Raw genomic sequence first — 23,055 nt, 5'->3', positions numbered from 1 at the left:
ATATGTACTCCGTAAACCAAGCTGGAAAATGCACACGCTCTGGGCTGACCCAGGCCGTGGGGAGCGGTCAACCACAACAGTGGGCTAATGCAAGGTACAGCTTGCCATGGACGCCCCCTTGTGACGACCCTAATGATGCTTCAGGTCTGCAACTGAAAGGGAGACGCTGCCGACGGCCGATGAAGGCGCTGGGCCGGCCGCTGTCAGATGTTCAAATCAATGCCAAGTGGAAAGAGGAAAGGACAACAAGTCACGGGATCGGGATCGACACGCCAGCTGCAACGGGCCGTCTCGATGATTTTCATCTGCATAACTGCATCCTTCAAGAATCGATTGTAATTTAGCGTGGATCTGGCGCCCGCTGAAGCTTAAATCAACGGGCCGTGGCCAAGGGGTCCACGGACTGTGGTGATGGCAGCGACAGCGAGGCCGCACAACCAAAGATGCCCAACAGTGATTGCTGCCAACCAGGACCTGACAAATCCCTGCCAAACGTGGCACCGATATTGCGTGCCGTGATCCCGCTGATGTCAGGAGGTTTTTTCGGCGCTGGCTGCCGACGAACTTCCAGCCCTTCCCCGTGTGATGCCATTGTCTCTGCTCGCTGCTGCCATTGTCAACGCTCCGGTTCACCAACCCTTTCGGAGGAGGGTAGCCAACGGCAGTTAGTTTACATTGAAGCTCATCCAGACTGGCCGTTGGCCGATGCGTTATAAGGCTGCCCAAAGCTGCATTTTCCAACTGCTCTGCTGGGTGCTGGGGCCAACCATGACCAACAACCTGGAAGAGAATTGGAATCTTGACGATTGATGACAGGTGAGAGAGGCTAATCGAGGGCCAAGGCCTCGTTACTGCAATAGCTGCCTGACCATGATGCATGAGTGCCTCATTCGCCCGAATGCCAAGGCAGCCGTGATGTCTGGTATCAAAAATACGCGGGCAGCCAGGCCAGGGCGTGCTAGAAACTGCGCAGTGCAGAGGCTTCGTCCCAGGAGAGTGTGACAGGACCATCCCCAATCACCTTGCTTGCTCTTGTGCTCTCCCCCCCCCATTGCGCTCAAGCGACGCCGAAAATTCAAAATTCCCAACCCCCATCCCCCATCCTCCTCTCTTCCTCTCCGGCTGCGCTACCCCATACCGCACTGGTCCCTGCTCGCCGATTCCTCCAACATCTACCTTCCCCCGAGCCATGTCACTTTGATGGTCCCCGTGTCGCCGCGCCGACATATCCCATCCAGCCGCATTGGCCCAGCAGTCGCGGGTGAGCCACTGAGGACGACAATTGCCTTGCGCCGACCACCAGAACAGCACCGCCGCCGCCGAACCACTACTACCACCAGCGCGACTCCAACGACCCTGACCCCATAACTCAAACCAACCTCTTCTCCTTCAACCCCTTCCACACCCACAACCACCACCACCACCGCCTCCAGCGCCCACCAGCTGCCAGAACCTCTTTGTGGCCCAGCCCCCTCCCCTCCCCGATCTCTGGCTGAGTCTGTTGTCGGTCACGGTCTGCTGCTCCATCGCGATCGTTGCGTTAAGGTCGCAGCACTTGTCCCCGACCGTGTCACGTCTGCAGTTCGTCTGCTTCCTCCGCTTCCGAAACACCTCCGAACTGGCTTCCACTCCCACGTCTTCAATCCCCGAGACGCCCACCGCCTGCCGGGTCTAAGCGCACCGCGTGCCACAGGTGGCGACCGAGACATTCAATTTGCATCTCGGATCAACCGCTTGCACCTTCACCTGCAGCAGCAGTCACCTACCTAGTCATATCCACCCGGCGATATCGCACCCTCATTTTCTTCACGTCACCACAAGCCACGCGAAAAACACGCTACCCGACCCGAGCAGACACCACGTCTGCTCTCCCTCCCGCCTGAACTATGAACAACATGGCAGGCATGGCAGGCATGGCAGGCATGGCAGGCATGGCAAGCATGGGCGGCCCGGTCAACGCTCCCATGGGCATGATGAACAATGGCGGCCTCGCGCCCCAAGTCGCCCAACGCCATGGCTCTGACCAGCACAGGACGCTGCTCAACACATACATCTACGAGTACTTCATCCGCTCTGGCATGTGGGAATGCGCCCGTGCTGTCCTCAACGCCGACAGCGACATCAACGTCAAGAAGCAAAGTCCGGGGCATAGCAACGGTCTCGGCGACGACCCCATGGACACAGACTCGAAGGACCTCCTCGATAAGCGACCAGACGACCTGCCCGCGCCTAACGTGCCCGTGCATGTCAACGAGAGTTGCTTCTTGTTTGACTGGTTCTCTCTCTTCTGGACCATGTTCTCGCACCAAAAGACTCCCGGCCAACCCGGAGGACAAATTGTCAACCAATATGTTCAACATACTCAGGTACGGTGATATGTGGCTTCTGCCCAGGGCTTGGCTAACGCGATCATGTAGGCACAATCTCGCATGAAGCAAGAAGAACAGCGAAACCTGCTGCGCAACATGCGTCCCGATGCGTACAATCAGCAGCAGTACCAGAACCACATGATGCGCATGCAAAATGGCGCCGCCATGAACATGGGTGTGAAGCCGGGCAACAACCTCCAGAGGGCCGCCATGGCCAACAACCAAAAGTATGTTTTGCACCTCTCTTCCATCTTGACTTGCCACTGCGGGACAGCGTGCTAATCCATAACCCGATAGCCCTCAAACGATGCAGATGCTCCAGCAGAACAAGGTCGCCGGCCAGATGCAACGCGACCCCTCCGACATGGAAGGCAACCGGGTAAGGCCTGGATCGCCAGCGTCGGCCGAGAATGCGCCATCCCCATCCAAGAGACCGCGCCTTGACGGCGGCGCCCCGTTTAATCCCCAAGTGGGCGTCATGATGCCGAACGGGAGACCGCAGGGCATGCCGGGTCAGCAGCAGGTAGGAAACGGCCCCGATTCAGCACGAGCACTACTGCTTCAGAATGGCATCAACCCAACGCAGCTGAATCCTGACCAGCTCCAGGCCTTCATCTCTGCCTCTCCACACGTACAAGCAAAGTCTCTTGCCACGTACTCGGCTAACCTCCAACAGCACCATGGCAACCAGATGCCCAACAAACCCATGGCAAACGCCGTCGGTCCACAAGGCCAGGGCTCCCCGATGGTACCCCAAGGCCCCGACGCCCCAACTCTGAACCAATACTACAATCCCAACGACATGGGCGCCGCCGGCATGAGGCCCGTCCAAGGCAACGGACAAGCGACGGGCGGTAGCAACCATGCGTTGCAGGACTATCAGATGCAGTTGATGCTGCTCGAGCAGCAGAATAAGAAGCGGCTGATGATGGCTCGCCAGGAGCAGGATCTTGGCACCAGCAACATGCCTCGCCCTGACGGACCCCCCGGCGGACCCCCAGGACCCAATGCCCAAGGCTTCCAGCAGGGCACTTCCCCGCCAGGAGGCCGAAGCGGTGCTTCCCCCAACCCCGAGCAGATGAAGCGCGCCCAGCAGATGAACAACGCTGCCAACATGGGCGGCTCTCCCCTTCCCGACGGAGCGGTCCAGTCCCGAAGCTCCCCGAACGCCATGAACTTTATGGATGGCAACAACATGGTTCCCAACGGAGGCCCGCAGTTTATGAACATGCAGATGAACGGTGCCGGCATGCGCCCTCCAAACTCGCACCCGAACCCGCAGTTCAACCCCCAACAGCAGCTGGCTCACCAGCAAATGATGGCGCAACGCCAGGGGCAGGCCATGCAGGGTCCGGGAATGCAGTGGGCTCCAGGCGGGCCTAACGGACAACTCCCCGGCCAAGGACCTCCTCCTCAGATCCAAGGAACACCAACTCAGGCGCAGCGGACGATGGGCCCTCCATCGGCGCCTAATGCTGCTGCGAACGCTGCAAACTCTCGCAACGCCACATCGTCACCCCAAGTGAGCACCGCCGCCCCCCCTACCCCACAGGCTGCCAATAAGCCTGCGCCGAAGAAGAAGGAAACCAAGAATTCCAAGGCCAAGGTAGGCCGCTATTTCCTGGATTCCAGACTTGTGCCTCCCTTTGGCCCGACGTGATGCTAACAAACAAAAGACCGCACAGAAGAAGACGAACAATAACCTCAACAACACGGCGGCCACGCCTGCCGGCGACGAGAATGCGCAGGAGGCGCCAACACCAGCGACGCCCATCACCCCGTCGAACCCGGCCAACTTTGCAAAGAACCAGAACATCAACGCTGGTCCGGTGGTTCCCAACGGCCAGCCAGCTGTCCAACAGCCTCCTCCCCAAGCGCCACCAGTGGCCGCCCCTCAACATCAGGATCCCAACAATTTGTACATGGATACAGGCGCCATGGTAGGGGCCCCTATATCTTCCACACACCCCTCGGTCTGCTAACACGATTTGTCAGGAATACCCTCTTGGATTTGCCGACCCCACGCAGTCTAACGACGTTCTGACCGATTTCGACTTTGATTCATTCCTTCACGACGGCGCCAACGGCGATGACGGTGTGGGCAATTTTGACTTTGGCGGTACAGGTTTTGGTATGGACGACGGGACGAACACGATTGGCACGGCGGATTAGGATCTCGCTCTGCTCATTCAACACACACCATAAGGGCCCCGGAGTCCTGCGAAAGTCGTATGTACGAGCTGAGGTGCTTTATCCAGCCCTCTCAAGGCGAGTACTCTCAATCAGCCTTGGTTGTCTTGGTCAAGATCAGTGAGCCATTTGGGGTTCATGATTCCCATGGTCACCTTTCTTCTGGTCTATACTCTCTCGATATCGGCAGTTCTTCAAGGCTCTTTGTTTATTCGGTTTTATACATGCAGCAGCGATTTACAATCACGCTCTTACTCTGCAACTCTCAGCACACCATGGGTTCTTTCAGAGTCAACCGGTCATAGTTTCTTTTTTCGGTAGTTGTTTCTCACCCCTTGTCGTTTTAAACATTGAGAAGGAAGTAACTGGTTTATTTGAGCTGGGATGCGTATGGGTGCGGGTCGGTGTCCTGGGTTGGCTTCGCATGCATGGGGTGTCGGTCCTCACTCTGCTTTTGTTTCTATTTCTCTGGTGTTTATTTTTCTTCTTTTTTTTTTCGACTGTCCCATCTTCAAACAAACGCACTTTTCCTTTCTTGTCTTTTTGCTGTGTTTGTTTATCTGACTTTTTGTTTGGTGGTGGAATAAGCGTTGGACGGAAGACTGGGGTTGGTAGCGACGGGGGAGGCAATGGATCTAGGAGATCCTTTTAATACCACATACACTATTTTTGTGTTCTTGTTTTTCATTTTCGATTTTTCGATTTATATCTGTTGTTTTGTTTTGTTTCAGAACTTGAGATATCACACACACACACACACACACGGTTTTCACACATGCCCCTTTTTCTTTTAATCTCATTTTTGCAAAGTTTTTCGGTGTGTGTTGTTTGTATTGGTTGTTGCAAGTCGTTGTGTAAAAGTTGTTTTTGTGTTTTGTTTTTTCTTTTTCCATCTCTAGCTGGTTGGAGGTGGAAACTTGGGGGGGGGGGAGGTAAGGGGAGATGAGAATGTGATGGGTTGAAGAAAGCAATGAAAGAGAGAGAAAGAAAGAAAAGATAACGGGTTATGGAATGAATTTATCACCTCTTTTTATTGTTATTACAAACTATGTGTTTTTTCATTGGGGTTAAATCGCTTTGAAATAGGGGGTACGAAAACAGATGCCGGTGCGACAAACGAAGTTATAATGGTGGGGTGTGGGTGGATTGGATGGATTTCAGGAGAGGGAAAGAAAAGGTGGGGAAATGGTCTTGAATTGTTAGTGGCAGGAGGGAAATGAGAAAGGCGGGCGGGTGGTAGAAAGGGTAGGGAGGGTGGTTGTCTGTGTATTTACTAGCTGTTTTTTATAGGCTTTTATATTCCCCCTCATCATTGAATTTTCGCACTGTTTCGCTCCATGTCTTCTGTTTGTGTGGACTCTGATTGACAGACAACCTTTGTCTTGTGTGGTGATACTTTATTCTAATTAGAAAACCATACAAGAAGATGGAGGTGGCAAAACGTAGACAAATGCCCATCAATAACAACACTTACATCAGTAGAAAAGGACCTCCTTGTTCAAAGACCATTTACTTATTATTGCATCACACACACCCTCATCCAAACCCACTTGAACAACCTGCCACAAAACTCACTCCACCGTTTCCCCTCGCAACAGAATTTCAAAAGCTTTGTAGCTGTTTCTTTGCTCCAATGTGCTGCCTGTAAACAATGCTCGAGATTTATGCTCCATGACAGGGGCTGACAGCAGGAAGAACAATATGCCGCCTAGATGACCCAGAACAAATGAGACACGAAATACATGACGAAACAACAAACACCCATTGATCATCCGGAAATGTTGTTCCTTATCGTAAATTGTTCCAGATTTTCTCAGCACCCAACCCCTTACCAAAACGCCAGAGAGTAGGCCGCAAACAAGAAAGCATAAACAAATCATTACTTTACAAACGGAAAAGAAAACAGAGGAGAAATGAGACTGTTCAAATCGTCCTCGCAGGGGACGATACCTCTGGCTGCGAGCAGTATTCAGAAAAGGGGTCCAATTGAAGCGGTCTCGCTGCCGGTGTCTGGGCATGACCTCGGCCAGATACTGGCTTTGCTGCGCCCTCACTCGATGGAGGGCACTCATCAGCTTCCAGCACTGCTTCGATGCTGTCCGTTGATGGTTGAGGTTGATGCAGGCTCCAAATCTCCGGGTTAGCCTCCACCGCGGGCGTATTCATGGTGGAGTGGATGGCGATGGCGCTGTCAGGAGGGGGAGTTTCTTTCTGGCCAACACCATCCTTTCCAAGTGGAAGAGGACAAGCCATCTGATGATCATCTTCGTTGGCTGGCGGTGCGCTCCAATCCTTGCTGGGGAAGAAGGAGTCATCAGCCCTCGGCACTGATGGAGACTCCATTGCTGTCACAGGAAGAGGAATGTAAGCTGCTTCGGGATTTTCTTCCTTAACATGTTCAATCTCAACGACTTCCTCTTCCGGCTGCAACTGCCTCTCCATAACAAGTGGTGGGACAGTCTCCTCGGGAAACCACCCGCCCATGGCAAAGTGTGTCTCTTGATAAACACCCTGCTTCCGTGTTGGTGCGTCGACAGCACCAGTCAAGTAGGTGGAGAGTCGTTTCATATCAATGGGCTTGGGCATCCAGCCGTCAAAGCCCACATCCTTGTACCGCTGTTCGTCTCCACGCCGGAGCATGCCAGAGATGGCAAAGACAGGGACACGGCCACAGGCTTGGACAACGCGAGATGGGGTCGGTCTGGCGTTTTCGAGGTCTCTTATCATCTTAACCGAAGCCCAACCGTCGACGACGGGCATCTGTTCACGAGTATCTGGTTAGAGAAGGCAAGCATGTGCGGAAGGATGCAACGGAACTCACGTTGAGATCCATCAGGACAAAATCAGTAGTAGCTTGATTCGCCGCAAACATGTTATAACACTCTTGGCCATCGCGACTGACAAGAACCTTGTGACCGAACTTGGTCAGGCGACGGTTGAGAATTTGGATATTGATAATGTTGTCATCGGCAATCAGGACGGTAAAGCAGAGTGTCGTCGGCGTCCGCGCCGTGTCCATGGGCGAAATGCTTGGTGTCGGCACAAGGATGGGTGGCGAGGCACCCATCTTGGATCCCAGACCCGCACCTGACGATCCTGCCGGTGTGATGTCGTGTGTTTTGGGGGGAAGCGACCCCAAAACCGACGGGCGTCCAGGCATGGGCAATGCTGGCAGCGGGGATGCGTCCCTACGTGCAGCCAGAGAGTGTGCGCGCGATACCACGGTAAAGGGCACCTCGATGATGAAAGTTAAGCCAAGTCCTTTGACTGACTTCACTCTCAGCTGCCCGTTCCGTTGTTTAACATAGCGGGCCACGAAGGCTAGTCCAACACCGACGCGAAGGACATTGTCCCTCGGCGCCAGCGACTGGCCCATGAGCTCGTCAAAGTCTTCGTCTGGAACCTGCTCAAATTCCTGAAACATGTCATCGAGGGCTCGTTCGCTGAGACCGGGGCCCGAGTCGCTGACCGAAATGTGCATCATGCAGTTCTCTATTTTCTTGCACGTTGTAGTCCACTCGACCAACACCCGCCCCCTGACTGTATGCTGAATGGCGTTGGCGACCAGTATGGAGACGGCCCGTTGGAGACTGGATGGATCACCTCGTACGAATCGAACAGCTCCTGTGCAGGGTTTGAGAACAACCTCGATTCCCTTCTCCCTAGCCAGCCGCTCGAGAGGTTCCATGGCCTCCTCCAAGCAGACTCCCACATCAAAGAGGTTGGAGAGCTGCGGGATGGACCCAGTTGCGCTCCCTGTCAAATTCAGGAGGTCATCTATGACGTAGATGAGAGACTTGGATGCTGTGTAGGACGACGTGAGAGCTTGCTTGGTGCTCTCCTCCAGAGGCTTCTCGAGGGCCATCTCAAGGTAGTTGATCACGGCGTTCAGGGGTGTTCGCACTGTCGGTGTATGTCAGCGTTGGGATGGGATAATCTCTTCCCTTGAATCGCTTACCTTGGTGTGATGCATCATGCAGAAGCAGACGCTTCAACCTTGTCTCTTTAACAGCGGATTCCTTCTCACGCCAGACTCTGATAAAGCTGCCGTAAACAAGCTGGGCCATGGTGGCGAGGGTGGCTAGTTTCGGTCAGTCCGTTACTCGTCCCTTGGCACGATGGTGCGGTGCCTACCTTGCTCTGGTGTCCAGTTCTTGCTGGTTCCATCCACCACTTCGGTCCATTTTTGAAAGCTGTTGCGAGGTTCCAGCGTGCCAAACTTGCCTGCCAGGGATGGCTTCCCTGCCCAGTGAACCTCTCGAAGCTGACTTCGGCGATAAAACACCACACAGTCGTCCGTCGTCCCCGACAATGGGATGTACAAGACACCGGCAATTGCCTTGAAGCCGCTTGGATAGTGAAGATCCTGAAAATCATGGGCAAAGTTGCTCGAGACGAGTATTCTGCTCGATCTTCGGAAGAACAAATACTTGAGCAGTGTTACGGCCTCGGCATATGCTGCCAGTCGCCCAATTGTTCTAGCCTCACCCTCCACCACAAGGAAGCCACAGTCGGCCTCGAAGAGTTTGAGTAGCTCGTCCGACGATGCCGTGATGCATTCATTGGGGCTCTTTTGGTCTTGAAGTGTCTCAATGATGCGCCGAGCTTTGAGCCTGTCGGCGTTGAGCAGCTTCTCCAAACAGATAGATGCTGAGACGCCCACAAAATATATCAATTCCCGCACCGTAAAAGGTACACGCGTTGCCGTGGGTCCATATGAGTGGCAAACGATCAGTCCCCAAAGCTTGCCCTCCGACTCGAGCGACAGAGACATCGAAGATCGAACCTCCATATTTTCCAAATATTTGAGATGGACCGGCGACATTGCTCGGAGATACGAGTGTGTGAGATTCAATGGGGTTTCGATGTCTTTCCGGTCTCTACCCACCAACCGGGCGGTAGTCTGTGTTCTGTCGAAAAGCACACGAACTTTGTTGACCATGTACAGGCGCCGTGCTTGAGGTGGGATATCCGTGTGTGGAAAGTGCAAACCACGGTAAATATCACGACTTGTGGCGGGATCCATGAGCTCAGCGACGACTGTGCCGTTGAAGTCTTGGTCAAACTCGTACACCATGACCCGGTTGAACCTTGAGAGTTCCTTAACCACGCCGACAATAGAATCCAGCAACTGAGGAACCGACTTTGCGGCCGAGAATTGTTTTTGAATCTTGGTTGCCACGTTGACGACCTCGACCGAGGATGCATTGGGGCCAAGACCGCCACACAGGGCGTCTGGACTGGAAATGACAGGTTGACTGCGAGTCTGCATGCTTGAGACAGTGGCAAGATCCATGTGGTCGCTTCCTAGAGTGTCGATGGGATTTGGCGGCACATCGGCCTGCCAGTAATGGGCCATGGGGTGCAATGCGTTGTCCTGCAACTCAAATTCGCAAATGTACAAGTCGACTTCGCCTCCAAGGTAGTGAACAGCGCACCAGCATGGAATAATAAGTCCTTCGGGATCGCTAAAGGAAAAGTCGAATACCACAGGTTCTTGCTCTTTCCTCGTGATCTCGTACGTGGTTCTCACACTTCTTAGCTGGGTATTAAACAGTGGTCGCTGGTATGTCGGTACCACCTTGTTGAAGCTGTCGAGGGCAAAGATCTCGGCAGGGTGAAAGTGGCAGACTTGAAAAGAGTTTTCGCTCACAATCCGGGGAATGTAGACTCCTTCTGCTCGCCGCTTCAGAGCCACGAGCATGCCATGCGATTGAATCGCTCCGGGGATGTGGATCAACTCATCTTCGCAACGGGTGACAACTCGTCGTGTGCCCTGAAAGACACCGTGTGACCCGTCGTTCATGACGGTGTACTCAAATCTGTCCGTCAACAAAGGATTCGACGATCTCAATGCCTCGTCAGGGCCATGTTCGATAACAGCTTCGGGTGTTATCAACGGTGCTTGAGGATCTGGCCCTGGGACAAGCCCATCGGGGGCCACCTGGGCTTCCACACCAATCACAGAATGGTCATCTTCTGCCTGAACAGGAACAACTGAGAGAGCAACTCCAGCAGCTGAGCACTTTGAGTCAGCATGATTGACGTCGCAGGGGTGGAAGGAACACATACTATCACTATGTCGCAGATATGGCGAGTTCTCAAGAATAGATAGGCGGATGGGAAAGACTCTTTCGACCAGCTCTGGCGAGGACATATGGGTTGATGGTCGAGGGTCTGAGAAGGGACCTTGGTAAGACTTGGTCTCTTGCGTGAGAAGAGCTGTTGATGATATTATAGAATTGTCCTTCCAGTCAAGAAGCATGGCTGGACGTGGCGCCAACCTCACTTGATGCCGGGAAGGGACTCAGGGGTGGCTTTGCGGCACGTGGGGATGGAGGCGGCGGAGACAACAACGCAGAGGGCGTCGTGATGATGGTGTAAAAATGGCGAGGTCGTTCTCGCGAAGATGGAAGGTGCTATCAGAGGAGGATGTCGAAGAGCGAAGAGGTCAATGACTTGTGTCCTCGGATGAGATCGAGCGCCGCGGAGACACAAGAGAAATATGGAATAAAAGGCAAGCAGGGTAGGGGGTGCTCAGGGGGGAAAGGGGGAGGGGTGTGGTGAAAGGCAGTGCCACAAGCAGCGGCAGCCATGATTCTCATGGAACGCCGGAAACGTGGTGGTGAGGTGGTGGATGTGGCGAGCACCAACTCGTCCCAGCAAAAAGCAACAGCAACAACCCTGGAGATGCAGTAGATATTGCGCGCTGGCGATAACGGGATAGCGTGGAGTGACCGGGGATCGAGTGTCGTCGTCGGTAGACGGCCGGAAGGCACAACCTGAACGCCACAGTGCGAGGTCAGGGCAGCCATGATGTGACAAATGCTGGCCCAAAAGAGATGTTGTCGCAGACGCTGTCCGCTGGCCACAGCAGCTGTGTTGCTCCGGTGGCTGGCCGATCGCAGCAAGACAGGGTCCGTATCGTGTATGAGTCTGTGGGATGAACCCTGGGCTCTAGACCGCTCTGGATGACTTGTCTGGGGACCCGCCCAATGGTGGTGGGATGAGTTTGTTCTCCTATTCACGACAGGTGCGACAGAGGACGAGGTGGTGGCAGGCCTATCACAGACCGTCCTCGAGACATCTCTGCTGAATCAGCGCTGGAACGACCCGACAGAAGACTCGAAGGCGAGTTTCTTTTTCTGGTGACAGATCAGACCATCACCCTGCACTCCGCAGAATCGAGCACCTCCACCTAGCGACGGTTTGTCTAGAAATGGAAGAGAAACGGGAGGGTAACAAAAAAGTGAGGTCGGGCTTTATGGAAGAAAAGTGTCCAGGAGAAGAAATCTTGCCCGGCTGTCAGGGTCGGGAAGGAGCCTGTTGCCATATTCATCTTAGCATCGCAGGGCGATTGGACAGGCAGGTGCCAGCCCTGTCCTCCTTTGCTGCGCGCGACTTCGAGAAGGGGAAGGCACCATGTTCTGGTCACAGCTCAACAGGAAGGAACGTTGCCGACTCGCCGACAATTCGCCATGTCTCTTGCAGCCTGTATCACCTGATAGTCCCATTAAGTGGGCGCTTCTCTGTACTCCGTGTTTTATGCTTTGTCAAAGAGGCAACAGATTGTATAGTTTGGCTAGTATCTCTTTTTATATTGGAGGATTGTAGTGGTTCTGCACACATCCGGATCTTGACCAACGTTGACCCCGCAACATGGCTGACTGGATATAGATCATTCTGCGACACACATCGCGAAACGGTCACGCTGGCCAACGATGGCACGGAGACAGGATCCAGATTGTGCTACACACCCTTTAGCCACCTCGCTCTCTCAATCTCACGCCCCGGGTCACTCTTTGTGGTCTCTGTGGTCTGTGGTCTGTGGTCTGTGTGGCTGAGAAGCAATCGAATATTCTCCCGCACCTCAGTCCACCATCGCCGATCCTGGGCCCTGACAACTTCAAGTCTACGATCATATAACGAACAGGGGGAGACACACCACAAGCAGGTCTTTCAAGTTGTCTGGTTTGACTCGCCTGCCTGGCAATTGGTTGGGCTCTGGTATGTCCCCCTTTTCTCCGTTTCTTCAGGCCTGGCTTCTGCTGGCATTTGAACTGAGTTATAGGTAACAATCGATAGACGTCTGGCGCTTAGTCAGAACGTCACTTTCGCCGATATATAGCATCAAGAATGTTACCTCTTCCTGTATGCTCAGCAATGATATGCCTCTCGACCCTACCTGGTAGCTGCCCCATAGCCAATGAACGACCCTACCACATTTTGAGCACCCCGCTTGCTGCAGGACTATCGGAGCTCTTCAATGCAGTAAGCTGATTCTGGTCAATATGGTGTGTCGTAAACATCGCAATGCCTCAAGAAGTCGCAATCGTGGCGCGGTCCGACATCTATCTCTTAGCTTATTCTCAGCATTGCTCGTCCACTTCCTCACTTTTTTGCCATCCTCTTCGCCGTTGAAAAGACGAAATGGGGCTCGGGACGACTTCACCGTTGACTGTGCTGGGTTGTGCTCTAGCAGTTCACTCCGCAGCTGCTACAGGTTCACATCACTTTGCGACTGACAGCAGCACCTTCGACTATGTCGTTGTGGGCGGAGGGACATCGGGGCTAGTGGTTGCCAATCGGCTGACTGAAAATCGCCACAGTATGTCTGACGAGATACAACAGATTTGTTTTATCATTAACACCACAGTTGTTCAGACACTGTCCTCGTGATTGAGCGAGGCTACTTTGACGACAAACCCGAGGCCATCATACCTTGGTATTCCACCGCCGTCGACACAAGCGTTCTACTCAACCCCCGGTCTGCACCAAATTCGAAGCTTTACAATGCTACACACAATGTGACTGTTGCAGCTGTTGTTGGAGGCGCAACAGTTGTCAACGGCATGGGATGTGACCGCGGAAGCAAGGCAGACTACGATGCTTGGGAGGAATTGGGCAACCCAGGCTGGGGGTGGAATGGGCTGCTGCCCTACTTCAAGAAGAGCACAACCTTCACTCCTCCCAACCCCGACGTGGTGGACCGGTGGAATATCACCTGGAATTCTGCCGCATATGGAAAAGGCCCTGTCCAGGTTCATATCTCCAACTTCCAGTACCCTGACATTGATACAATTTGGGAAGGATTCAGACAACAACCCGGAGTTACCTTTCCACCAGGGTCCTCTTCTGGATTTGGGCCAGGCGCATACTGGTCAGCAAATACGATTGATGCCCGTGGCATGACCCGATCGACTGCACGCAGTGCCTACTACGATCATGTCAACAAGACTCGTTCAAATCTGCGTCTTGTCATCGGTCAGACGGCGACAGAGTTACTGTTCGACCGCGGAAAGCCTTTGAGAGCGAAGGGAGTGCGGGTCGTTTCCAGTTTTGACGCCAAGGTTCGCAACGTTTATGCACGGAAGGAGGTCATCCTGGCAGCAGGAGCTGTGATGACTCCTCATTTGTTGCAAGTCAGCGGCATCGGTCCCGCATCGGTGCTCAAGGCAGCTGGTATCAAGGTTGAAAAAGACCTGCCCTCTGTGGGGGCCAACTTTCAAGACCATGCAACAGTTGTGCTGTGGTTCAACCTCTCCACGCCATCATTTCCCAACTCCGATAGCATATCGAACAACGCCACGTACAATGCGACCGTCTGGGAAGAATACCTCACCAACAGAACAGGGCCAATCGCAGCTGCCAACAGCAACAGCATCATCTACTATTCACTTGCACAGGTCCTGTCACCTTCGGCTGCGGCCTCCGTAGCCTCCCGGCTCTTAGCACAGGATGCAAGGCAGTACTTACCAGCCATTTACAGCACCAGTTCGGCTCTTCTTCGAGGTTTCAAAGCTCAACGCGCCATTCTGGCGCAGCGATTCACGACCAACACATCATCATACACAGCCCAGCCTCTACGTGGCAACGGCCAGAGCCCGTCTCCGCTGCTGAAGCCTCTTTCCAGGGGTACCGTAACGCTCAACTTGACTCATCCAGAAAGTCTTCCAGTGGTACAATACAACACCTTCATAAACCCGATCGATGAAGAACTTGCCGTCGCGGTTGTTCGGCGCTCTCGCAGGTACTGGGCCAGCCCAGCTCTTCAGAAACTGGGCCCGACGGAAAGACAACCGGGCGCGGAGTACCAGACAGACACAGAGATCTCGGACTATCTCAAGGCAAATCGGTTAGCATTGTTTGCCAGTTTGGCCCACCCGTCTGGCACATGCGCCATGATGCCCGAAAAGCTGGGAGGGTGTGTTGGGTCTGACCTAAGGGTGTATGGCGTCGAGGGGCTGAGTGTGGTAGATGCTAGTGTCATTCCTCTGATTAGCGGCACCTCTCTGCAAGCAACGGTCTATGCGATTGCCGAGAAGGCGGCCGATATCATCAAGGCGAGAGGTTGAAGGAATCAAAAGGGGCAAAAAGGGGGTTCCACCTAGTGGAGCAGAAAGCAACCAAAAACATACAACAGCAGGGATTCCCCAGTGGTCACCCACCTGAGTACTAATCTGCCGATCAACTGTTTGACTAGGGGAGAGCGGACGGGATCCCGTATTTTCAGTTGTCTATGGTCGTATGTGATAGGTTTGGTCAGATTTCTAGCTTATACGAGGACTTCACATTAACGGAAATGACTCGTGGCAAGTAATACATCCCCACGACACCTCCAGCTGTTACCTAAAGCCTCGACATAAGAGCCCGATCTCGATGTCGCCAAGCAACGGCAACGTGCATCGATCAGAGTGATGGTGTGGTTCGTTTCGGAATAGCCCAGCCCAGTCCGGTGTCACACACCTAAGTCTGCGGCGCGGAAAGTGAGACATACATGATCACACCTTGATTCACGCTGTTCTTTTTGCTTTCTTTTTGGTAACTTCCACCAGCGGGCCGCTTTCTGTCACGAGTATTGAAGAATATAGGGGTTTTTCTGCGGGACTTTGAGACCGGTTCGATCTTTAGGTTGGAGGGTGAGACATGAACGGGGTGATTGAGAGTTTGAGATGTTGGCCGGTTTGAACTTTTGTCGGCGTGCTTTTTTTTTTTTTGTGGGAAAGATTTAGGGAACGGGAAGAAGAGGGGAGTTGCAAGTTTCGTAGATGATGGCACCGGCTACATGAGGTGTTTGTGTAACTCTTCTCCCATCTCCGAGGCACACAATTTAAGGCTTTGTTGACAGGAGGCTTGGCATCCGAACCTGGGGTGGGTTTGTTCTTTTCTTTGTTTAAAATTCTTCTCTTCATATGTGGCTTTCAAAAAGTCCTACGAAGGGGTGTGAACAACAATATTCTTCACCCTCGGTTGATCATTGTCATCCTCTATTAGCGTGCAAGATCTCAAGGCGATCTGTGGCTTGGAATAATACCAGCCCGGATCATCAACGAAATGATAGCATCTCGGAAAGAATTACCTGATTCCAAACATCTCCCGGTCTCCTGCCGAGACCCGAGTGCCGAAAATAAAACACAGAGAGATAGACCAGATAAAAGTGCAGATATGGTTATCAGATTCGCAGGGAAAATCGAATAAGCCGACAATCGGCACTGTGGAGTTTACTGTACCCCTTTCCGATATTCCAACATTCAATCCGGAAGATATAGGTACGATGCCTGTGGCCGGAACACCGACCTTGGTAAACATGGGCAAAACAAGACGGAGGTAGGGTGGTGCCCTTATCTGCTGTCATTGACGTTGAAATGATAGTCCCACACCTGGAGTTCGTCCTGCATCCTTGATGGCTCATCGGTTTCTCATGTTTTGCTTTCATTTGTCCCCAGGCCATGTCTGCAACCTCACACCCCGTCATCATGAGAGCGGCGGCACGGGAGATAGGTATGCACACCACTCCCAAAAGGTGAGGCAACACGTATTTACTACGCCTGCTTCGTGCGCCGTTGACTATTCTTCTTGCTGGGAACATGGCACATCCTTACTACGGTAGGTACCTTCTTACAAAGAAGATGCGGCGAAACCTTTGGCGGGGCGAACAACGGAGCATCACCGCCAGGCCTTTCACCACCATGATCCTTCTTCATACATTTCTCACATTTTGAGTGCAAAACAAAGACCCTACGCATTCGTTTGACCGGTAGGAGGGGTAGTCATATTCACAAATTCTAGCTAGGCTAGCACATTAAGGCGTGGTGGCAGAGTGGTCTAATGCGCAAGACTAGAAATCTTGTTCCTTCGGGAGCGTCTGTTCGAATCAGGCCCACGTCGGATGTCTTTTGACATTTTTTGCAATCTCACTCTTCTTTGTCTCCACATTTGCACCACCACACAACACTCGATAGTGTCATTGGTGAGAGAATAAAGTTTTTTTTTAATGCAGTTGATGGGAAATATGAAAACACATTATGTTTTCTCTGCGAATGTTGATCACCCAAGTTCGAATTGAAACTCGCATGCGTTTCGATCGGGGCCGAGCAACTTATTGAAGAAACTAAAGCTCCCAAACCGAGCATCATTATTAGAGAACAAAGGAGCACAAGGCCATGGAGGCTCAGCCAAGTCTTGGGGTGTCATCCCTCAACAGATTTTACCGCTCGAATTCGCTGGGTAAAGACACTTTCCAACACTAAATCTAGCCTCAGGCCGAGGAACAAGCAATATGTACAACTCAAGAAGAGAAGCCTTTTGTCTGTGTATCCAACCTTCCATGGTATCATTCCTCCAAAAACGCCGTGCATCATTAACGAGAGTGACATCCATCGTCCATCCATATTCTGACACAAACTTTCTAGCCTTTTACCGGCAGAGAAAGAGCCCCTGTCCCAAACAAATCTACGACGAGTACACAGCGACGTACTCCACCTCCATCATACTGCCATAGCTGTCCGCAGTCAGCGCATTGGGCGCACCGGGCCTATTTCCACTTTGTTAACATCCATCCAGACTTCATCATCAGTCAAAACAAAAAAAAAACTCACCAGTCCCCTCCAACAGCCACATTCAAAATCAAAAACATCGGACTATGCGCCAGCGTCCCCCAGACCCCCTGATCCCCCACCTCCCCCCCCCTCAACGTATGGAACACCCTCCCATCCACCTCCCAAACAATCTCCTCATCCTCCCACCTGCCCCCCGCCCCAGCCCTCGCCCTATCAACCCTTATCCGATAAGTGTGCCACCCCGTCGGGCTGATCCCCATCGTCCCGTGCCTCCCCACCGGCTCGTTGCACGGGCCCCCCGGAACACTCCCGCAGTGCACAGTCCCATACGCCGTCGGCACGCCGTTGATCGTCTCCATAATGTCGAGCTCCCCGCACTGCGGCCAGGGCGTGCCCTGGTGGATCGACTTGCCCAGCATCCAAAACGCGGGCCAGATCCCCTGCTTCATGTGGACCGGGTGGTCGCCGAAGCGGATGCTGCCTTCAAAGGTGGTGACCTTCCCGGGGGAGGGGGTGAAGACTGCTTTTGTCTCGATGCGGGCAGAGGTCCAGCTGTTGGTTTGGCGGTTGAGGCGGGGAATGATTTGGACGGTGCCGCCGCCCGAGAGCTGGAGGTTGGTGTTGGAGGTGGTGTATTCTTGGACGTCGTTGTTGGTTTTGAGGCTGAGGTTGGGGGGTTAGTAACCATGGGAAAGAAAAGGGTACGGGGAAGAAAACAAACTTGGTGATGATGTTCCAGAGGTTGCTGTTGGGCATTTGACCCGGAGCACCGGCAAAGTCATCCGACCACAGTGTTTTGAGGCCGGGGTAGTTGGGGACTGCACCGGCCGAGGCGAGGGTGGAAAAGAGGGAGGCGAACGCGATGGTGTCGAAACGCATGATGACGGTGGGCCCCCGAAAAGAGGGTGATAAAAGATACTGGGTATAAGACGTACACAGCACACAAGACTGCTGTGGTGGTTGTGGCTCAGAAAAAAGAGTGAGTGTCAAGACACAGGTGCGGTACTGCTGTGGTCTTAGGGAAAGAGCGGACGAGAGGTATAAAAAAAAAAACAAAAAAAAAAAAATGATGATAACTCGGGAAGGAGCTATATCAATAAATAAATAAAAATGAATGGCCTGTGGTTTCTCGAAAACCGGGAAAAAGCGAAAGAAGGACAGTGATGATCAAAGACAAGAACCTCTGATATCAGCAACAGACGAAAAGAAAGGCGGGAGCTTCAAGCAACCAAGGCAGAGAACCTGACCAGGAAATTGAAGAGCACGGGAAAATAGAGCAGATATAAATGCATCTATATTGCCCGCCACGTTTCCACCCTCCCATCTCCAGGCGCCATCGGCATGCATGGCTGTCGACCGGAGCTGTGGGTGCGGGCTGCGCACCCCTGACATGATCGCGTCCAAGTGGAGATGCAAAGGTCTGGATCAGTCCACATCTGAATCCATCGAGCTGCCAAACTGAGAGGGCAATGCTGATTGGAGCCTCACTGTGAACTTGGCAAAGGGCATGAAACAAGCAAAAAATGTTCCGTCATTCCAGTCCCCTCATCAGCCCCCCTCGGCAGATATCTCGCCAGTTTTGGTACGTGGCGTCCGGGTATAATCCGAGCTTTTATTCCAGCGTTCCAGGTAGAAAGGTCGGTAGTTTGCACAAACTGGCTGACCTGGACAAATGTAGAGCATTGCGTATCTCTCCGCGATATCTTAGCAGAGATCCCTGAGATATATATGCAGAAAACAGGGCTGATGAGATCAGACGGGCCGCATCGATGACCTCAATCGAGCCCAAGCTCTGGCTCTCGAAGCAGGATGACAAGACCATGATGAGCAGCAGCAGGATTGGCAGACCAGAAACATTCATGCAAGTCTTCTTTTGGGCTGCAAAAAGGGGAAGTGAGGCGCAGGTTGACATCAAAAAGGGGAAACAAAACGGCTGCCCCACCACACCTTTATGCGTCTTCCAAGGACAACCTTCCAATACCTGCTGCAACCCAGGAACCCAGCAGGCTCAACATGAAACCGAACGACACGCTGGCAGGTTGCACGGGATGAACTGGGCTAACGTCTGCCATCCACTGAAGAGCCTCAAACATGTGGGGATGCAACTTCAATGAGCCAAGCTGGGCATGGCCATCTTGTGGTTGAAGAGTTGTTCGCAATGTTGACCGGATTCCCAGCACCTGATCCTGAGGTTCGGCTGGGAAAACGAGCATGTTTGCAAGTTTGCAGGCTTAAAGAGGTCTGAAGGAGTTGGCAAGTCGTCCTGACCGGTTCCTGAAGGGTCGCGGGCCAAAAGCCGAAGATGTCTTGGCAGGGGCAACAAGGCAGATTTCAGAGCGCCTGCAACCATCAACGGAACCCCGGGCGGTCCAATGAGAGGGTTGAAACGAGTTCTTTGACGTGTGAAGGCATCAAGAAAAGCATCTGCAAGCTTCAAACCAATATCAGCGACAGGTTCTCACGGTTCTGCAGTCAATTCTGCTATATCAGCCTGACTCCTGACTGCTCGGCTCGCTCGGGACTTGATGCATGCAGACTGACTGCCACGCATATGCATTGGTGCAACCACAACTGCCGACCGCGATCTCGACATCAACGAACCGACATGGCGAGAATGACTGACTCAAAAATGGTGAAAGCTTCAGGGAATGCTTCTCATTGCAGGGTGCGGGGCAGCTGAATGTTCAAAGTTCAGAGGTGGCTGGAGATGGAGTTGAAAGAAAGTCGCGAGGTTGGAGGTGAGGATATTTCGATTCCACACGCGTCGCGCAGTGTAGATGGGTGGATATTGTCGCAGATAGATGAATCTGTCGTCAGGGACAAGATGCCAGCCAGTACCGGAAGAAAACAACGAGTCCTGCATTGAGCTTGACTGGTTGATGCAACATGAAGTGCAATGGCAAATGTGCCCAGAAAGTTGGACGCGACCAGCGCTTTCAGGGCACAGCCCGCGCGTGGCGCCTTCTGCACCGTGCGCTGCGCAACAAGCAGGCTTGGCGATATTCTAGACTGAACTTATTCTGAAGGCTGGTGACTCTTCAACTTCTCTCAAAATAGCAAAGTCTCTCAACCACGTGGTTGCTTGGCGTGTACTGTCTTGCCGATGAGACGGCGGTCAGCATGGTTGGACAATCTCTCGACATTTGACAAGACCAGCGAGGGGACTCGGGGCTTGAAGAGGAGCCTTTCAAGGCTTTCATGTATGGTTGAGCTAGGTACCTACGTACTGAAGCTTTACCCAGGAAACACCCCAACGTCAAACACCCCAACATCAACCTCACAAACCTTCTTGTCCTCAGGCAGAACCATCTCCTCCCCAAAATACCCCCTAAACACCTCGGCCGTGCAATCTGACCACTGCGCTATCGACGCATGCCCAAACGCATCCCGTTCCAACACCCGGCTCCCCTCAAAAACGCTTGACATGGCCACCGCCGACTTGACCGGCGTCACAGGATCATACCGATTCCCGACAAACAAAATCGGCTTCCTCGTCTTAATCACCCTTGGCCGTCCTTCCTCATCAAACCAGTGCTCCGTGTACTTCCCCCTCCCCTCATGAGGCCACTCGGCGCACTGGCTGGCGATCCCGGCTAGCAACCCGCCAAATATCTTTGTCGAGTTGAACATGTGATTCGTGTCATCTATCAACTTCTGATCCGTGGGCCCAGTGGCGCGGATGACCTTGTCTGAGCAGGCTATTCCCGTCAAGGCGTCATTGTCACCCATGCTGACGGCGTTGTAGAGCGCCGTGTGGAAGGCCACCACCCCGTCGAGGTTTTTGCCTTCGAGGAGGGAGCGGATGTAGACTGTGGCTAGGGGGACGATGCCAGTGGGGTATTTGATGATGACTATGAGGATTTCTTTGACGAATTTCCCGTTGATTACCTTGCCGGCCGCGGCGACAGGGTTGGATTGGTAACGGTCGACCATGGCGAGGAGCGTGGCTTCTAGCTCGGGAGCGGTGGAGTTGATGTCGGCTAGGGCACAGCGGGAGGTGCCGATTTTGAGGCAGTCGGATAGCACACCCCGGAAGGCGTCGTCGGAAGAGAGGAGTTGGTCGATGTCGATGCCGAAGTGGTGGTAGTAATTCTCTGCGTTGACTATTCCGTCGAGGATGAGGCGTTCCATTCTGTCTGGGAAGAGTGCGGCGACGGTGGCGCCGAGGAGGGAGCCGTAGGAGATGCCCCAGTAGTGGAGGAGACCGTCTTCTTCTTCGAAGGTGTGGAGGGAGTCGACTACAGCCATTAGATCGCGGGCTACCATTCCGGTGGTGAGAACGTTGGCGTTCTTTTGGAGGGCTGGGTCGAGGTTGTAGGCGGCGCAGCGTTGGGAGAGGGCGACGGCGTTGGCGTAGTTTTCGGCGAAGGCGTTGGGGGCGCTGGCGCCGGGGGTGAGGTCGAGGATGGGGAGGGAAGCGGTTGCTACGAGGCGCTCGGTCTGATTGGCATAGCATCTGAAGGTGATGGTGTCGGCCGTGCCGCTGTTACTCTGGTTAGGATGTGGGTTGATAGCAAAAAGTATGGGGAAGATGGTAAGTACCGTGGATCGAAGGCGACGAGGTCATATTCTCCCCCAGTCATGCTGTTGTCTTGTCAGCATGCACATCCCTCACCATCAAGCGAAGCCAAACTTACTTGTGCAGAGTAACGGCATTTTCTGCCAGGGTAGTTCTTGCCGGGTAGCCTGGCCCGCCAAAGTTGAAGAGCATACTCTTCTTGTTTCCTGTGGCGCTAGGGGAGACGGCTTTGCTTCTCAGCAGAGACAACGTGAGGGTCTCATTGGAAGTTGGGTCGGTGTAATCGAGCGGTACAACCAGACTCCCGCAGTCGATTTGGTCTGCAAGAGGGTCGCCTGAAACGTTGAAATTGCATGGTGCCCAACTGATTTTTTTTACAGCGGTTGTGGTGTCGTTGCGAGATCGGAATGAGAGAGGTTTCGCTGACGCTAGGGAAATTGACAAGACCACTGAACAGACTGCCAGCCCTCTCAAAGAGGGAGAACAGGATCTCATGATGGGCTTCTGACGCCGAACAAGACAGTATGATGGGAACAAAGCCTTGGTGCAAAGCAATTTTTCAAACAGGGGCCGAACCAGCTACACGCCCAAACTCAATGGTCAATTCGGTCAATAAATGGAAGCCAGTCTTTCTTATATAGTACATGTATATAGCACCATACCTGCGATGATCACCACAGACTCCACTCTGTTGCACTCGGCTGTGTTTCCCGACAATGCCTTGTCTACAGTGACGCGTTGGTCTACATTCACCGGAAACCTTCTATACGATTTGTACGAGTCTTCTCAGCAACTAGCCAAACCCTGTTATAAGTACCAGCTGCGCCACGCCTCGAGGTCAGCAAAGCCTTGCCAGGCTTATCAGTCTCGACCAATCTCCTGGAACTCATTACCTCACCTCGTCCTTTCGGGGAATACCCGCTTACTCACCCCTATCAAATCAATCCAGGATCTTTGCAGTTGAAAAACATATCCAATCCAGTGTACTGCAGATCCCAAAGATCCTCCCCAACCAGCACCCCCAACCTCAAAAACCCCAACCGAGTCACAGACCTGCTGACGCCGTTTTCCACCTCACCCATCGCCAGGTGTACTTTCACCTTCCTAATCGGGAGGGGTCAATGTCTCTTCGTAAACC

At 53.2% G+C, this 23,055-nt stretch overlaps 7 protein-coding genes and 1 non-coding gene across 8 annotated transcripts; 3 read left to right on the top strand and 5 right to left on the bottom strand.

The window, feature by feature from the left end:
• Nucleotides 1–529: 529 nt before the first annotated feature.
• On the top strand, nucleotides 530–5,766 carry QC764_400900 (uncharacterized protein). Its single transcript, XM_062946357.1, has 5 exons — nucleotides 530–2,366; nucleotides 2,418–2,596; nucleotides 2,667–3,975; nucleotides 4,046–4,309; nucleotides 4,365–5,766. Exons 1-5 carry the CDS (start codon nucleotides 1,887–1,889, stop codon nucleotides 4,539–4,541), a joined length of 2,409 nt encoding a protein of 802 aa, XP_062799944.1. The 5' UTR covers nucleotides 530–1,886; the 3' UTR covers nucleotides 4,542–5,766.
• A 271-nt stretch (nucleotides 5,767–6,037) lies between these two features.
• QC764_0060750 (uncharacterized protein) lies at nucleotides 6,038–8,626 on the bottom strand (the record flags this gene model as incomplete). The annotated part of the gene is made up of 3 exons (XM_062940508.1): nucleotides 6,038–7,319; nucleotides 7,381–8,462; nucleotides 8,518–8,626. 3 exons carry the CDS (start codon nucleotides 8,624–8,626, stop codon nucleotides 6,483–6,485), a joined length of 2,028 nt encoding a protein of 675 aa, XP_062799943.1. The 3' UTR covers nucleotides 6,038–6,482.
• Nucleotides 8,627–8,658: 32 nt separating this feature from the next.
• On the bottom strand, nucleotides 8,659–12,021 carry QC764_0060740 (uncharacterized protein; the record flags this gene model as incomplete). Its single annotated transcript, XM_062940507.1, has 2 exons — nucleotides 10,632–12,021; nucleotides 8,659–10,577 (listed from the first exon to the last, which is right to left on the bottom strand). The coding sequence occupies exons 1-2, from the start codon at nucleotides 10,822–10,824 to the stop codon at nucleotides 8,659–8,661; spliced, it is 2,112 nt and encodes a 703-aa protein (XP_062799942.1). The 5' UTR covers nucleotides 10,825–12,021.
• Nucleotides 12,022–12,280: 259 nt separating this feature from the next.
• QC764_0060730 (uncharacterized protein) lies at nucleotides 12,281–12,687 on the top strand (the record flags this gene model as incomplete). Its single annotated transcript, XM_062940506.1, has 3 exons — nucleotides 12,281–12,389; nucleotides 12,434–12,566; nucleotides 12,660–12,687. 3 exons carry the CDS (start codon nucleotides 12,281–12,283, stop codon nucleotides 12,685–12,687), a joined length of 270 nt encoding a protein of 89 aa, XP_062799941.1.
• Nucleotides 12,688–12,989: 302 nt separating this feature from the next.
• QC764_400880 (uncharacterized protein) lies at nucleotides 12,990–14,927 on the top strand (the record flags this gene model as incomplete). Its single annotated transcript, XM_062946356.1, has 2 exons — nucleotides 12,990–13,167; nucleotides 13,224–14,927. 2 exons carry the CDS (start codon nucleotides 12,990–12,992, stop codon nucleotides 14,912–14,914), a joined length of 1,869 nt encoding a protein of 622 aa, XP_062799940.1. The 3' UTR covers nucleotides 14,915–14,927.
• Nucleotides 14,928–16,645: 1,718 nt separating this feature from the next.
• QC764_0060710 lies at nucleotides 16,646–16,727 on the bottom strand. The gene has a single exon. It is a non-coding gene; the product is annotated as a tRNA-Ser (tRNA).
• A 168-nt stretch (nucleotides 16,728–16,895) lies between these two features.
• Nucleotides 16,896–19,243, bottom strand: QC764_400870 (uncharacterized protein). The gene is made up of 3 exons (XM_062946355.1): nucleotides 18,120–19,243; nucleotides 17,438–18,061; nucleotides 16,896–17,373 (listed from the first exon to the last, which is right to left on the bottom strand). Exons 1-3 carry the CDS (start codon nucleotides 18,275–18,277, stop codon nucleotides 17,292–17,294), a joined length of 864 nt encoding a protein of 287 aa, XP_062799939.1. The 5' UTR covers nucleotides 18,278–19,243; the 3' UTR covers nucleotides 16,896–17,291.
• Nucleotides 19,244–20,428: 1,185 nt separating this feature from the next.
• QC764_400860 (uncharacterized protein) lies at nucleotides 20,429–22,412 on the bottom strand (the record flags this gene model as incomplete). The annotated part of the gene is made up of 3 exons (XM_062946354.1): nucleotides 20,429–21,881; nucleotides 21,941–21,982; nucleotides 22,036–22,412. 3 exons carry the CDS (start codon nucleotides 22,410–22,412, stop codon nucleotides 20,633–20,635), a joined length of 1,668 nt encoding a protein of 555 aa, XP_062799938.1. The 3' UTR covers nucleotides 20,429–20,632.
• Between the last annotated feature and the right edge of the window lie 643 nt (nucleotides 22,413–23,055).

Source organism: Podospora pseudoanserina, chromosome 4, assembly GCF_035222485.1.
Source record: "Podospora pseudoanserina strain CBS 124.78 chromosome 4, whole genome shotgun sequence".
Taxonomy (NCBI): Eukaryota; Fungi; Ascomycota; class Sordariomycetes; order Sordariales; family Podosporaceae; genus Podospora; species Podospora pseudoanserina.
The sequence above is the reverse complement of the archived record's forward strand: the minus strand, read 5'-3'. Positions and strand labels throughout refer to the sequence as shown.

Coding starts and splice junctions, on each gene's coding strand:
- QC764_400900 (XM_062946357.1), top strand. CDS start 1,887: ATGAACAACATGGCAGGCATGGCAGGCATGGCAGGCATGGCAGGCATG. Junction 2,367..2,417: donor AATATGTTCAACATACTCAG/GTACGGTGATAT, acceptor GCGATCATGTAG/GCACAATCTCGCATGAAGCA. Junction 3,976..4,045: donor CCAAGAATTCCAAGGCCAAG/GTAGGCCGCTAT, acceptor AACAAACAAAAG/ACCGCACAGAAGAAGACGAA.
- QC764_400870 (XM_062946355.1), bottom strand. CDS start 18,277: ATGCGTTTCGACACCATCGCGTTCGCCTCCCTCTTTTCCACCCTCGCC. Junction 18,062..18,119: donor CTCTGGAACATCATCACCAA/GTTTGTTTTCTT, acceptor CCCCAACCTCAG/CCTCAAAACCAACAACGACG. Junction 17,374..17,437: donor GTGGCTGTTGGAGGGGACTG/GTGAGTTTTTTT, acceptor AAGTGGAAATAG/GCCCGGTGCGCCCAATGCGC.